The 13420-nt window shown below is 35.6% G+C and overlaps 1 protein-coding gene across 1 annotated transcript in view; it reads left to right on the forward strand.

Annotated features, from left to right (window-relative positions):
- The window catches only part of CNTN5 (contactin 5), a 435777-nt gene that overhangs the window by 408839 nt on the left and 13518 nt on the right, over positions 1-13420 (forward strand). Inside the window, exons 20-21 of the mRNA XM_047754347.1 lie at positions 11397-11583; positions 12026-12138. Of these exons, the coding sequence (XP_047610303.1) occupies positions 11397-11583; positions 12026-12138 (300 nt within the window). The remainder of the gene's footprint in view (positions 1-11396; positions 11584-12025; positions 12139-13420) is intronic.

The following is a 13420-nucleotide window of genomic DNA, read 5'->3' on the forward strand; positions in this document are numbered from 1 at the left end:
GTATTTCCTTTTTAGTCAACTCCTTGCTTTCATTTTATTAATTTTTATTTTTTATTTTTGGCCACACCTGTGGCATGCAGAAGTTCTCAAGCCATGGATCAAACCCATACCATAGCAGTGACCTGAGCCACAGCAGTAACAATACCAGATCCTTAACCCCCTGAGCTACCAGAGAACTCCCCATAGTGCAGTTTTAACTAGTGGTAACACCTCAATGCACTCTCCTTAATACAAAAGCAAACCTGAACCTATATGTAATTCACTTCATTCTGATCTTTGTATTTTCTCATCTACTAATCTTGGGAGGTTTCCCTTAAGCAAGGGTCGTTTAAGGGGAAAGATGGACATCATAAGAGCATTGAAGTCCTTAAGGCTCTTGTAACCTCATTTGATCCAAGCTCCAAGCACTATGCTCTCCTTCCATGGTTGTCACTCAGACTGCTCCTCGGTTGACTCATAGCCTGATTCTGATTGTGACCTGGAATTGGCCATCAAATTGGGATCCTGTTTGTCTCTGATCTGACTTTCAGTATGTTTCCTTTGAATCTCATTTATCATTTATTATTCATTTGTTTACCTATTCATGTCATAGTTATTGAATGTCTGTTCTGTTTTGGTGCAGTGCATGGGGTAAAACAATGCAATGAGTACAAATAAGTACAATAGACAGTCTCTGCCCTTATGAAGTTCACAGTCTAGCAAGGGAGCTTATTTCACTTTCCTACTTTTGTTTTTGTGTTTTGGTTTTCAGCAAGCCCCTGGTAGCTCCTTTTGTTTGATGTCTTTGTTTTGACATTCTTTTCCTGATGTAGCCAAACCTTTAGGGCAGCAGTAAGGATCTCAGTAGGAGACTACCCCTGATACCATCTGTCAATTATCTACCTGCATTTGGCACTTTTGTCCTTTACCAGGAAGCCTCCATTACATCTTAATTAAGAAATAATGAACCAAGGATTTTGACCTAAACTATATTCATCCACAACTAACTTCCCAATACATTAAAAAATTACTTCAAAAGACTTTTGTTATTTTATTTATTTATTTATTTTTGCTTTTTAGGGCCACATGTGTGGCATTTGGAAGTTCCCAAGCTAGGGGTCAAATGGGAGCTGCAGCTGCCTGGGCCTATCTCACAGCAACACCAGATCCTTAGCCCAGTGAGTGAGGCCAGGGATCAAACCCGCATCTTCATGGATACTAGTCTGGTTTGTTACCACTAAGCAGCAATGGGGAGTCCTAACTTTTGTTATTAGGTTAACTAAATTTCCTATCTAATAGAATGGCTAAGTCAATTGACATGGTAGAAATAGCTATAAAGATAGAATCAGAATGATGACAGCCTCTAGCCCACTAGAAAATAAAATGACTTTATGATAAAGGCCTTCAGGAAATTTTAGTAATATTCTTTTTAATTTCTAAGTGGCTCTACCCTTGGACATTTCTAAATGTCACAATTAGACTAGATTAAAACTCTGCTATGAAAAGAAAAAGGTAGTCTTTTCAACAAGTTTCTAAGACTTCCTTCTACAAGTCTAGTACTACCTCACAAAAATGACTGAGGAAATAAGGAATATAAAATCACAAATATAGACATCAACCCATCTAATTGTATTTTACAAATATTTGAACAACTTTGTTGACATTCTCTTTAAACCACCCATTTGTGAATTTCAATTACCTACATGGAAGTAGCTTGAGATTTCATGGCTAAAGATACTAACTGCATAAAGCATTGACATTGAGATATGTGAAAATTCTAGCTTGTGACATGCAGCATGATTGAAAATCAGAAATGAACTATATTTATTGAATGCCTTTGATTTATAAGTTACCATGACTAACCCATCTGGATTTCCATCTTTGTCATTGCCCGTGCAAGTAAATTATGAGATTCAGTTTTGAATTTATGAGCCCACCAGCATTAAGTATCCTGTAAATGGTAATTCCTAAATCTTAGAGCAGAGCCTCTCAAACTTCTTCGAGAATACCAGATTTTTACATGCATACAAAATCAGAGCAGATGCCAGTCTAGCAAGAAGAAAAATTAAAGAAAGATAAGGCCAAATTTCATCAGATTTTCCCAATTTTGGAAAAAAGGATACAGGGCATTGTGTGATAATGAAATGTTGGATGATTAATTTTTGTTATTCCTTCACTCATCAAGCATTTATTAAGTATCAGTCACTGAGCTAAGCAGCAAAAATGGAAAAACTGATAAGATCTAGTCCTCATTTTCAAAAAGATGACACTTTAATATTGAGGGAGGTTTATGGGAAATTTATGTAAACAAAGGGCCGAGAGAAAGACATTGGAACAATACAATTCTTGTGTCCATAATCACCCCAGGATTCCTTAGTATCCTGAGCCTTGGTAGAAACCGTGAAGATAAAGCCATGCCAATGTCCTCCATGGACATAAGTTTTTATTTGCATGAGCATATGCACCTGTCCCCAAGTGTTCTCAATTTTCTAAATAAAAGAATAAGTCAATTGTTTTTTACTACATAAAAGAGAAATTTTTAGACATAATATTTTCTTACCAGGTTGTATATTCTGTCTGTAAAACAAATTTCTCCATGATTATCAAGATTATTGTGCTTGTATTCACTGCTGCTTTTCTGTAAGAGTATTAGCTATGCTTTTCAATGGTTGGGTTCATTTCAACAATAAATGATAATATATTTTTAGGGCAGGGGGAAAAATACAGTGCCCTCATTCTAATTCCTAACTTTTTCATGTTTATTTTTAAGAAGCATGAAAAGGCAAAACAATTTGTCCCATTTTACAATTCTCACTAACAGGCACCCCTAGCAACTCCTTTTCCCAGGCTATGTTCGGGACTTGCTTGTATTATTTTAGACCTTCCAGAGGATATGTAACTCAGAAGTTCATTTTAAACATGTCACTAAAGCCATTTCCACTTATTGATTGCACTGAAAAGACACCAATTGTGTTTTGCTCTATAAAATAAGTTGTATTGTGGATTTCTTAAGGGGAAAAGGGATGAGATTGTTATTGTTTTTTATTTTATGACCTGACTCTAATCATCAGAGCAGAAGGCCAAAAAAAAAAAAAAATATATATATATATATTCTTCACTGTTGTCTGACAATAACTCATACTAGGCAGATTGCATTTAATTTGTATGGTAGGGATAGGAGGGTATGTGTATGTGTGTGGAAAATGTAATTTCAGACATAAATTAAATGGAGAAAAGAAGCCGAAATGAAACCAGTCACCAAAAGGCTAAAACTAAGGCTGTTTTATTTTCCATATGGTGTGTGGGTAACAGCTGTTTTACAGATTCTCTTTTTTTGTTATGACTATATAAAAATAAGAATGTAAAAAACTAAACAGTGAGAAGAAAATGCTTCTACCCTTTCTTTGCTGAAAGTCTGTGAACTCTGAAAAAAATCAAATAGCTTTCATGGCTCTATCATTAGATTTCCTTCTTGGGTTGTTTTCATAGACTGGGAAGCTAACTAAAACTCTGTTTTTCAAAAATTCAGCAGATCAAAAGGAAATTGAAGAAGTAACATTTCAGTTACTTAACTTTTTCCTTCCCCTATTCTACTGAAAGGCAACACTGTAGAGTTCTTTTAGAAAGCAATGAATAACTCAGTTTATACTGTGTTTCTGTTTCATCTGCTGCTAGAAACATTGCTTCATGGAGAAAATCCTCTAACCCAAACCACTTTACAAATTTTCTTCTACTAAAACTTTTAGATACCATTTTATTTTCAAGAATATTAAAATACCTGCCCAGATATATTGTTTTATCCATACAAAGAATCAAAAGAGTGTGGTTGGTGTCTTTTATCATATTCAGAAGCATTGCCTGTTTTTTCACTCTTTGCCACAAATGTGAATTTACTATGATCTCTACACAGGGTTTTTTTTTTTCTTTTCTCATTCTAAACCCATCCAGAGCTCATTATATGCCCATCCACAATCTCACTCTCTATTATGTAATACACATTTTTACACACAGATTATCCATGTGAAAAATAAAATAACAAAATAGACATCAACCCATTTAATTTACAAATACTTGGAACATTTTTGTTGACATTCGCTTGGAATGACTCACATGAGAATTACCAAATTTCAACAAAATCTTCTTTTTGAGGGATAGCTTACCTGACAATACACTTGTGACATAGAGGTCCTAATGCAATGACTGTTGAAGAGGCAGATACAGATGTGGCCTTGCTTCCAATACAAAGAAATGGAAAAATATTATATTGTTTGAACACGCACAAAAAAAGGAAGCTTTGCAAAGTACATACTTTGAATTAGAAAAAGGCCAATTACTAATTTATTAATAGCTATTTATTTTCAAAAGGCAAGGCTATTTTTTAAATCTACATAACAGAAAAATGCACAAATCGTAAATATTCAGCTCAATGAATTACCATGAAGTGAACATACCTGTGTAACCACAATCAAGGTCATGAAACAAAACAGTACTAAAAACTAGAGACTCATCTTGTGTCTCCTACAGTCCCTATCCTTATTCCTAATTCCCCTCCCCACCCACAACCCCCCAAATAAACCACTATTCTAACTTCTAATTAGTTCAGCAAGTTTTTGGCATCAGACAGGGATTTTTACATCTTGTGTTTTTCACTCAACATTATATTTATCATTCTTCTGTTGTTGAATATTAACGAGAGTTGTTTGGGTCTGTTATGAGTAGAGCTGACTATATAGAACAATTTTGGTAGAATTATCCACTAGCAATAAGCAATATTAAATTTCCTGATCCATGATCATTGCATATCCCTCCATTTTTACGTCTTCTTTGATCTTCATCCGTAGTGGGCTTGCAAATCTTTTCTTAGATTTATTCCTATTCTATTTTTGATTCTAATCTATAGATTTATAGATCCATCATCTTTGGTTTTACCACTTTTTTAATCTTTGACAATTATTACATACTTAAGCATATTATACAGTTTACCCTATATAAGGTACTAGGAATGCAGAGTTTTGAAGATGTATAGTTTTAATATAATCTTTGGTTTTAACGTATTTTTCTTTAACTTTGTATTATGAAATATTTACAGATGTGAAATATACAGAAGTGTATACTAACTTTCTACTCAATACTTGCCTTGGCAACAATAATGAACTAATGAATAATCTATTTTACGTATAACTCCAATTACTCGATCTAGTAGTATTTTGAAGAAAATCTCAGCCATTATATCATTTCACCCAACATATTTTGTAATAAACGTCTAAAATATATGCTTTTTAAAATTTCCACTTTTCTGCATCCTAAAGTCATACAGGTTAGAGAATATACTCAGTTTTAAAAAAGCACACTCGGGAGTTCCCATGGTCCACAGGCAATGAACCCAACTAGTATCCATGAGGACATGGGTTCAACCCCTGGTCTTACTCAGTGGGTTAAGGATCCAATGCTGTGGATCCTTTCTTTCTATTTCTTTCCATGAGCTGTGGTGTAGGTCACAGATGAAGCTCAGATCCCATTGCTGTGGCTGTGGCTATGGCATAGGCTGGCAGCTCCAGCTCCAATTGGACCCCTAGCCTGGGAACTACTACATGCCATGGGTTTGGCCCTAAAAATTAAAAAAATTAAATTAATTTTTTTTTAAAAAAGCAAACTCAAAAATCCCACCCAATGCAGGTCTTTAAGGGGGATTTCTCTGCATCACTGCCTACATTTCTACCAGAAGCACCAACATTTCTTCCCTGGCAAGAAGAGTTAATCATTTAGCCAAGAATCTAAAAAGTTTATACTTGGATTTGGGGTCTTACAATTTCTGCAGTTCTCTTACTTCTTGGATTTCCTTCTTAGGTTTCCAACCTCTCTTTCTTGCGCTAAGTCCTCTGCTACTCTAGCTGGTAAGGCTGCAGTCTCCTGGCACCATAGTCATATTCTCAAACAAAACCCCTACAAACTTGCCTGTCACAGTTTAAGCTTGTCAAAGGTAAATGTTCCTCAAGTTTCTGTCTGCTTTTGGATACTTACCAAGATTTTTAAATTCTCATCTTGGCAGGATTTGTATGACCACTCTAAAAAGCCACATTTCTATCATTGTTTTTTTAATATTGTTAAGATCTGTGCTATTATTTTCTTCCTATTGATAATTTGTACGTTCTCATCTAATCCTTCCTCTCTTTTGATGACTCTTGATCAAAAGAAATTTACAAATTCTTTGGTCTTTTCAAAGCATTAACTTTGGCTGTATTCCAATATTTAGTTTCTCAATTCATTAAATACTGCTTCCATCTGTCTTATACTCTTCTTTCTAGCTTATTCAGGTTTAAAATGTGCTGTTCTTTTGCAGACTCCTTAAGATGGGCATATCACTGATTTTTGGCTCTATCTCTTTTATAAAATAGACATTTACAAGTATACATCTTCAAAACTCTACATATAGTACCTTATATAGGGAAAACTGTATAATATGTTGAAGTACATAATAATTTTCAGAGATTAATACTCTTCTACCTAGAAGTATTAACCTTCATATCAAAACATTTATTCTTTATTTAACTAGTACATATTAAGAGACTATTATGTTTACAACTTATCTTGCAAAACATATTTAAGTACATTAGTTATAATAAAATATTCCAGAATTTTTCTATTCAATATGCTATATTTTCGAACATTTGAGTAAATAAAATGAAGGGAAGAGAACTCACATTTGTAAAAGACCTACATTGAACTATATGTATTAAGAACAAATTCAATTATATTTATAGCCAATTTTTAAAAAATATTTTTTAGATAGCAGTGACAGCTTATGGGAAAAATAAATACAATTTATTCAGTAAATTATATCCATTATTATGTTCCTGCTGCATTTTAAACTTCCTCACCTCATATCTTCTAATCACTATTGAACTGCCTCATAAATATTCAAAAGTTTAACTAAGCATTGTTTATTTATCTTATTTGATTCATTAAATTTCATCCTTTATAGTAAGATTACCTCTGGGCACAAAGCAACTAATATGCATGCAATCTAATAATACTGACTGCCAACATATCTCAGAGTATTGATTGTGAATAACCAATTTAATAACTATACCTAGTGCTAAACTCAGGAGATTAGGAACTCGGAGATCAACTAAATTGAGGCAAGTGGAGACTTTCCTGACAGAAACAAATTCATCATCCATGGGAAATGTAAGTGCCCATATATAGGATTTTGAAATTCTCGATAGAAGCACAAGGCTGAACTTAGGTATTACATAAGAGGAATATAAAAGATGATTATAAGCATTGTTAGGGAAAAGATCATAGTGTTTCAAAATTTCTTTGAAGGTGAAGAATCACTAAAGAAGGCAGACTAGTAATGAAACCTCTGCTTCTAACTTTCAGTTTACCTTAGTCCCAACATTTAAGTTTAGTGATAGCAGTGAATTGAATGGAAACAAATAAAATAAGCTTTTCTTAATTTCCCTTACAGTAACCATGAAACCATGAGAAAATAGAGAGTCCTTTTTGCAATTACAATGAGAGGTCTGAAACAAAATTTTAGAGGTATTTTCTAAGATTTTCTTTCCTTTCATCTTTGTGCAATGACCCATCTTCAAAATCCCATTTTCTAGGTTCAAGCAAGCAATGAAATAGCCTCTGGCCTCCTTCTCCTGTATCTCTTTCTTCAATGAAACAAACTGTAGTCACGAACATGAAGCTTTGTCTCTCGCCTTGGGCTTCAGAGGATTTCTTTGTGTTGCTTGGAGAATATGAGTGGAGGCTTGTACTAACATCCCATAATCTGGCATCTGCCTCACAGCATAGGCCACTAGTCAGGGAGACAGAGTCTAGAGATGAATATTTACCCATTCAAATAGACCTTCCATTCATTTTTCAGAACACCGTTAAAGATCAATTAGGTAAAAATCTAAGGATGATTAAACAGAAGAAACATTTTTAAAAAGGTAACAAATGATAGAAGAAACATCTTTGAAAGAGGAAACAAATGATAAGCATCAGTATGAATTCCTCTACCATAAGAGATTTTCTTATAAATTGGAAGATAATTTTTAAAAATATAATTTTGGGAGTTCCCATTGTGGCACCAACAGAAACAAATCTGACTAATATCCATGAGGATGCAGATCCGATCCATAGCCTCCCTCAGCAGGTCGGGGATCCAGCATTGCCATGAGCTGTGATGTAAATCTCAGACATGGCTGGGAGAAAAACAGGAAAAATATTTAGAGTTTAACATGGTACTTATTTAGCAATTCTAAACTTTTCCTGTTTTTCTCTTTTACCCTCTCCCCCATCAAAAAAAAAAAGTAAATAATTTTTATTTCACTGTGAAAGTAATAACTCCTCCAACTTTTTTTTTTTTTTTGTCTTTTTTCCATTTCTTTGGGCCGCTCCCGCGGCATATGGAGGTTCCCAGGCTAGGGGTCGAATCGGAGCTGTAGCCACCAGCCTATGCCAGAGCCACAGCAACGCAGGATCCGAGCCGTGTCTGCGACCTACACCACAGCTCATGGCAACGCCAGATCGTTAACCCACTGAGCAAAGGCAGGGATCGAACCTGCAACCTCATGGTTCCTAGTCAGATTCGTTAACCACTGCGCCACAATGGCAACTCCTCCTCCAACTTTTTAAAAAATAATGCTGGAAAGAGAAATAATGTGTGAACTTTTTAGATTTATCATTAGGTTTTATTTAGCTGGTGCAGCCAGAATTTGTATTTTCTCACAATAGTTACTTAGGAAACATTTTATCTTCTTTCTACTTGAGATGTTTAATTTTGTGGTAGTTAATGAGAATATTAAACATTCAATATTTAGAAGAACAGAGTTTGTATTAAAGTCTGTATTTGTATCAAAATCTTATCTGAAATTTGTTGAATTTAATCACACTCAACTCCTTCAAATATATATATATATATATATATTTAATTAACTTAAAATAATCTAGCCAATCAAAGAAAATTGAAACAGAGAACTGAGGATCTGATATGTCACTGGAAAGGAGAGAGATACACATTTGTTCATCCAACATCCAACATCCCATCTAATTTTTTAGTTTGAAAATAGATTTCTTCAGTTAAAAATATGCTCAGAGACCAAGCAAGATAAGTTAGTTATTGGAATTAGGAATAGTGGGTCAAACGTAATATAAAATAAAGTGTTAGAGGATTTCAACTTAAATTTCCAAAGTTCAGTTACTCAGCTGTGTGCCAGTTCAAATCTGTGAGGAGATAAAGATGAGACTAGGAATTTGATTATCTTATTAACTAAATAGATAGATGATCGATAGATAGATAGATAGATAGACAGACAGACAGACAGACAGACAGACAGATAAGAAATCCTGTGTAGGTGTATGAGGCAGGGTTTAGTTGCAAAGAACCAAATTAATTAAAGTAAGAGTGTTTTATTATAGATATCAAATAATTTACAAAATTATTAAGTTAAATAACAGACTCCAGACTGATCTTTCAAGAATGACTATTAAACCAGTCTATAGGACCAAGCCACAAAGGAAGACGATAATGTCTTTTAAAAACAGGAAGTCTCCAGTCTCAGTCCTACACTCCACTGCCATGGTTTAGAAGCCACCAAGATCAGGATGGCATCAGAATTCAGGAAGCTTCTGTGACCTGGAGGCCTCTGCTGTTGCTGCCAGTTCCAGAATTCTACTATGTTTGCTATAATTTGTACTGAAACGATGGATGCCTTGTGAGTCATGCATTAATGCTGCCATGATCAGGGGGTGGAGGAGGAAGGGAAAACAATAACTCAATTACTATAACAGCAGGCAAAAAAGCAGAATTGGTGATAGTTCACCCTCCATCTCATTTTTACTTTCAAATATCCATCATGTGCATCTGATTGGCTGAACCTAAAACATATTCAGAGCCCTAACTGCAAGGGCTATAGTTTCCATCTGTCCATCTCTTATGTAAAGGAAAACAGTCTACAATGAGGGAGAAATTGATGTTGAACACTAATGTATCATATCCCTTTGGTTATTCAAAATCCATATACATCCTTTTCCCCATGCAGCAACTCTCCAAAAGCAACAATTACCAATGACAGTGGTCCATACCAACACTGTGCAAATATCACTTATACAAATGAAAATGTACTCACCATATCCCTAAGATGGAAAGCCAAGCTAATTTCCATTAGTCAGTCTGTCTATCTCCTCTAATGAACTACATTAGAAAGTTACCTACCCACAACACCCTATCACAAGAAAGTAAGGGGGCCCAAGTTATTTAATATTTACATGCAAAACAGTATAAAGAAGAAAAGGCAGCTATTACAGTCTTTGTTTCATAAGGCTGCAGTTACAATTTGTTACCTACTTCTTCCTCTACTCATTTCTATTTCCCTCTGCCTTCAGCTGACATTTAGGCCAGTAGGGACCTTTTAATATGGTATGATGACTCAAATACATTTTTTTTTCTCCCTGAGAGATAAGAATCTATAATGACTTTATATGGCCCCAAGGAAGTAGTAGTCCTAGGCATGCTCCAAATATCTCAAGTTCCAAACAAACTGTCCAAATTTTATAGCATCATCCTTAGCTAAAAGAGAATCTAGAAAATGTGATGTTTGGCTGTCTAGTCTGTAGCATAGACAAAACACATGCAGGAGGATGATATGGTTGTAGCAATCACTTCTTTGCCACAGTAATTAATTGGAGAAAGAATTGCTCTTCAGCTATTTTTACCATAGTAAATAAGTAGGAGTCGGGGGACTACCTTTTCATGCCTTCATGCGTGGTTAAGTTCTAGTATCTGAAGTTACACAGAGATAATTAATGAATCTCATAAAGGGATCAAGTTTGGTATAAGACTAGCCACCAAGAACTCATAATCAGGAAAGATCATCTCCATACATAAACTGTGCTTTGACAAAGAGCTTTTCCTTTCTGCTGCCCTCTCATCTCTAAGCAATACTGTTTGTCTACATTTAGACCATTATAAATGATCATGAGTGTTCTGTCATCTCTTCTCTATTAAACCCATCCAGCTGTGTGATTCACCTTTATGTGGGGCCCAGGAGGAAATATTTCTCATGCCTCTTTCTCAAATAATTCATTAAAAGCTCTATGGCTTTGAATGGAAAATGGCTCTGATGACCTATGGAGAAAAAACTTTTTTGATTTCTTTGAATGATTCTTCATGCTACCAGGATCCAAAGTAGCACCTTTTGCTGTTTGCTGAGTATTGCTAAGGTGCTGTAGTTTACATAGATGCAAATCAGGTAGTGATTAAGACTGTGATTTCTACCTCATTAGTAAAACCTCTTAATAGGAGTAATTTCCCAGGGATAAGTTGGAGAAACATCCAAAGGAGAAAAAAAAAAGTTCAGTAATCCATAATCACAGGGGAAATTTTAACATTAACCTGTCATGTGGTGATTTGTTGACAGATTGGTTATTGGAAAGACATGGAACAAGAAGATGCAGCAGAAACCATCAAAACTAGGGGGAATGAGTCATCCATCATCCTGACAGGATTAGAAGGAAACACGCTCTATCACTTCACAGTGAGGGCTTATAATGGAGCTGGATACGGGCCACCTAGCAGTGAAGTGAGTGCAACCACCAAGAAATCCCGTAAGTGACCTGGGCTTTTTGTTTGTTTCAGACAAAAGGGAAACATCTTTTACCATTTCTGTAAGCCATGTGAGGTACATAATAAGCAGGGTTGAAGAAGAGTTTTGATTCATAGTCTTGCTTCAATGCTCAGATCTGAATTCCAGAACTAGCTCAGAAAATTTTGCATTCACAGTAGACAAAGGTTATCTTCCTGTGAAACAAGGCTAAGTGATTTTGACACAGAAGGGAGATAAAAGAATTCAGGTTCAAAAGCTCAGCAGAATAGCTATTAAAATGACACTCCTGAGCAAAACCCTCCTTATCTGACTCTAGCTGGAAGGAAGCTTATGGTGCCAGCCAACTACTAAACACAAGACAAGACTGAAATACTCACAAGGTTTTAAGTGAATTCATGTGTTTAAGACTCCTTGTCCACTCACTTTTACTTTATATTTTGCAGCCCCTAGTCAAGCACCTAACAACGTCAGGTGGGAGCAGCAAGGCTCTCAGCTTTCTCTGGGCTGGGAACCCGTCAGACCATTAGCCAACGAGTCTGAAGTCATGGGCTACAAGGTCAGTGTCTCTTTACTCTCTTGAATAGACACTTATCTTAGAAACTGTTTTTGTGAGGATGTGCAATTTAAAAGGCATAAAAAGACCTATTAACACACCTTTTTTTTTTTTTTCCCTTAACCATTTCTCCACCTATATTTGGGAAGAACCTTCCTGCAGTGGGGAAGCCAAGGCAATCAAAATCAATTTCAGCCTCACAAGTCACAGGAAGGGCATGGGTAGGAAAAATAACAATAATTTGGATACAGGGTGAAGATGGCTCCATGAAACAGTGTCAGAATAAGCAGAACTTAGTCTTAGAATTCTCTCCCCAAAGACAAATTGTCCTGGCAGATGGGAAAGACTGGACCATTTAGTTGAGTAGAAAGAGTTTCCATTAGCAAAGAATCATGAAAAGAAAAAAATGCAAGGGTCAGCACAGCGGAGAGGAAAGAGACCATGGAGAGAGATGACAAGCTCCAAAAATAGGTACAACATTTCACTATGGCCATCCTGCTATATGCCAATAAGAGAATTGGAAATATAAAAACATTTAGACAGTTTGTTTTTGAAAACAACTTTGATTTTAGAAGATCCATGCATTGAATTGGCTGAATTTCAAATTCTTCTTCCATAACATCAGATTCTATTTATCTTAAACTCCATACAAAATTATTAGTTGAATGATATTTCTAGCAGAATTTTAAAATATTTCAATGATAATATTTTTACTGAAAAGCATAATTTAGGTGGCTGTTCAAATATCTGAAATGGTACTATAGTACTTTGTATATAAAGTGCTAAAATTCTTAAGCTAAAACCAAAGAAGTTTTAAATGGAATATATATATATATATATATATATATATATGGGGTCTAATCAGAGCTGTAGATGCCGGCCTACACCAGAGCCACAGCAGCACGGGATCTGAGCCGCGTCTGTGACCTACACCACCACTCACAGCAATGCTGGATCCTTAACCCACTGAGCAAGGCCAGGGATGGAACCTGCAACCTCATGGTTCCTAGTCAGATTTGTTAACCACTGAGCCACAACAGGAACTCCTAAATGGAATATATTTTTAAGGTAAATACTTCCCATTAAGAATATCTTAAGGCACAAACTCTAGCACTTCTTACAGACTGTACTTGGTATGGGGTACAGTCATATTTAAAAGCTCACACTCAAATCTGTCCTGGAGTTCCTTCTGTGGCTCAGAGGGTTGAGGACCTGACATTGTCTCCATGAGTATGTGGGTTTGGTCCCTGGCCTTGCTCAGTGGGTTAAGGGTCTGCCACTGCTA

This window comes from Phacochoerus africanus, chromosome 11 (genome assembly GCF_016906955.1).
Source record: "Phacochoerus africanus isolate WHEZ1 chromosome 11, ROS_Pafr_v1, whole genome shotgun sequence".
Lineage (NCBI taxonomy): Eukaryota > Metazoa > Chordata > Mammalia > Artiodactyla > Suidae > Phacochoerus > Phacochoerus africanus.